Raw genomic sequence first — 1861 nt, forward strand, 5'->3', positions numbered from 1 at the left:
CCTTCTGGTCAGGTGGTAGGCCACACCCCTTTCTTTCAAGGCCCCGCCCATAAGCCTGCCCCGCCCTCTGCCCTTTAAGACTTGCACCCGCCTGATGTCATTCCAACACCATCGTGGTGAGTGAGGCCCCGCCCTTTCCAGCCCTGCCCGCCCCGCCCCTCACTGACCCGGCCCCTTGGCGTCTGGTCCCGCCCACTGCAGGCCGTGGTTGGCATCATCCTGGACAAGCCAAAGGACAAGGATGATGCCTACAGGATGCTGCACAGGTGGGCGGGGCCTGAAGGGGCGGGGCAGACACACCCAGGGCAGAGTGGGCGGGGCCTCTGCATGGAGCTCCAGCCTCTGCCCACCCCAGCCCTGCCCCTTGCCAACCACGCCCTGTCCCGCCTTCCCTGGCCCCGCCCAGGCTGAGTGGCCAGCAGCACAGTGTCATCACCGGTGTGGCCATCTTGAGGCCACTGTGGTGGATGCAGCTTCAGGAGCCAAGTTCCATATGCCCAGAGGCCCCAGAGGCGGAAGGGGACCCAGAAGCAGAAGTGGAATTGTCACTGTTCCACGAAGAGACCCATGTGACATTCTCGCGGCTATCGGAGCCACTGCTGTGCGAATACGTGGAGAGCGGGGAGCCTCTGTGAGTGGGTGTGGGGTGGGGTGGGTGGGGCCAGGAAACCTGGAAGTGAGGCCTGAAAAGGAAGAGCTGTCCCCGGCGGGCGTGGGTGTGGCTGAGCATGGCACCTGGTGTGACTTCGTCCCTGCCTTGCACCCAGGGACAAGGCTGGCGCCCATGGGCTTCAGGCGGGAGGTGGTGCCCTAGCAGAGCGCGTGGAAGGAGATTTCTTCAATGCCGTGGGGTTTCCACTCAACCGCTGCATGCGTGAGCTGGCTGCCATCTTCCCTGATGTGGGACCACACGTCCCTGTCAGCCAGCGTCCGGCCACACCCCAATAATGAGGATTGTAGATGGAGAGTGAGTATGTGAGTGACAGTCTGGGCGGGAATTCTGGTGAGAGAGTGACTGAAGGGGCGGGACTTCTGGTGAGTTTGTGAAGCAGTGACCCATTTCCCATTATGCCCTTGGTGCATTGTGTTTGATTGACAGAGCAAGGTTCCCTCAAGTGCATCACTTCCCAGTGCTAGGACACAGGACATGGGGTGAGGTGTGTGGAGGCAGGGTTAGGGGACAGGCCCACCGAGGGGAGTACACCTAAACCCGCCCCTGTGGCCCTGCCCCTCCTGATGCCCCGCCCTCACCATCTCCATGGGCCCTGCCCTTGCCCCCACTGGGTCCTGCATGAGCAGCTTCACTATCAGATGCCTGTGATGGACATTTGACATCAGGAGCAGGGTCAGGGGAGGCCCCCACCCCCTGCCCGCACTCTGATTTGCATATTCAAGAGCTGCCTGGAGACTCAGAAGACATCAAGTACAGAAACTGCTGGGGTTAATTTGCATGGCCACACCTCCAAATGACCTAACCTGCATGTATTTGCAGGTCAAAGTCCCAAACAGATGGGAATACTTGCATTCATTTGCATAGCAAAAGCATGCAAAGCAGCACAAATTTGCATATTAAAGTGTATTTCCGAAACTGGGGTTTGCTCATTTACATACTCAAATGTGAAGCCCCAATCAGACTTCCAGATTTTCAGGCACTGTGCTTATTTGCATAATCAAAATTACTAGTGCATCCTTTACATAACAGTTTAGTAGCCTCATTTGCATATTTAAATGAGTGGCATGTTTTTACTGCTCAGCATCAGGCCCCACCCCTTCAGCACTACCCTAGCTCACCTGTCCCCTACCCCGAGGTCACAGTGTCCAAGGTCACAATCAGTGACCCTCTCCAGGCCCTGCCCTCAAC

The 1861-nt window shown here is 57.8% G+C and overlaps 1 protein-coding gene across 1 annotated transcript; it reads left to right on the plus strand.

The window, feature by feature from the left end:
• The first annotated feature begins 299 nt into the window (after positions 1-299).
• On the plus strand, positions 300-1354 carry LOC127217546 (probable bifunctional dTTP/UTP pyrophosphatase/methyltransferase protein). The gene is made up of 3 exons (XM_051178542.1): positions 300-631; positions 768-975; positions 1100-1354. Exons 1-2 carry the CDS (start codon positions 468-470, stop codon positions 946-948), a joined length of 345 nt encoding a protein of 114 aa, XP_051034499.1. The 5' UTR covers positions 300-467; the 3' UTR covers positions 949-975; positions 1100-1354.
• Positions 1355-1861: the final 507 nt, after the last annotated feature.

The sequence above is a fragment of the Phodopus roborovskii genome, unplaced genomic scaffold (genome assembly GCF_943737965.1).
Source record: "Phodopus roborovskii unplaced genomic scaffold, PHOROB, whole genome shotgun sequence".
NCBI lineage: Eukaryota > Metazoa > Chordata > Mammalia > Rodentia > Cricetidae > Phodopus > Phodopus roborovskii.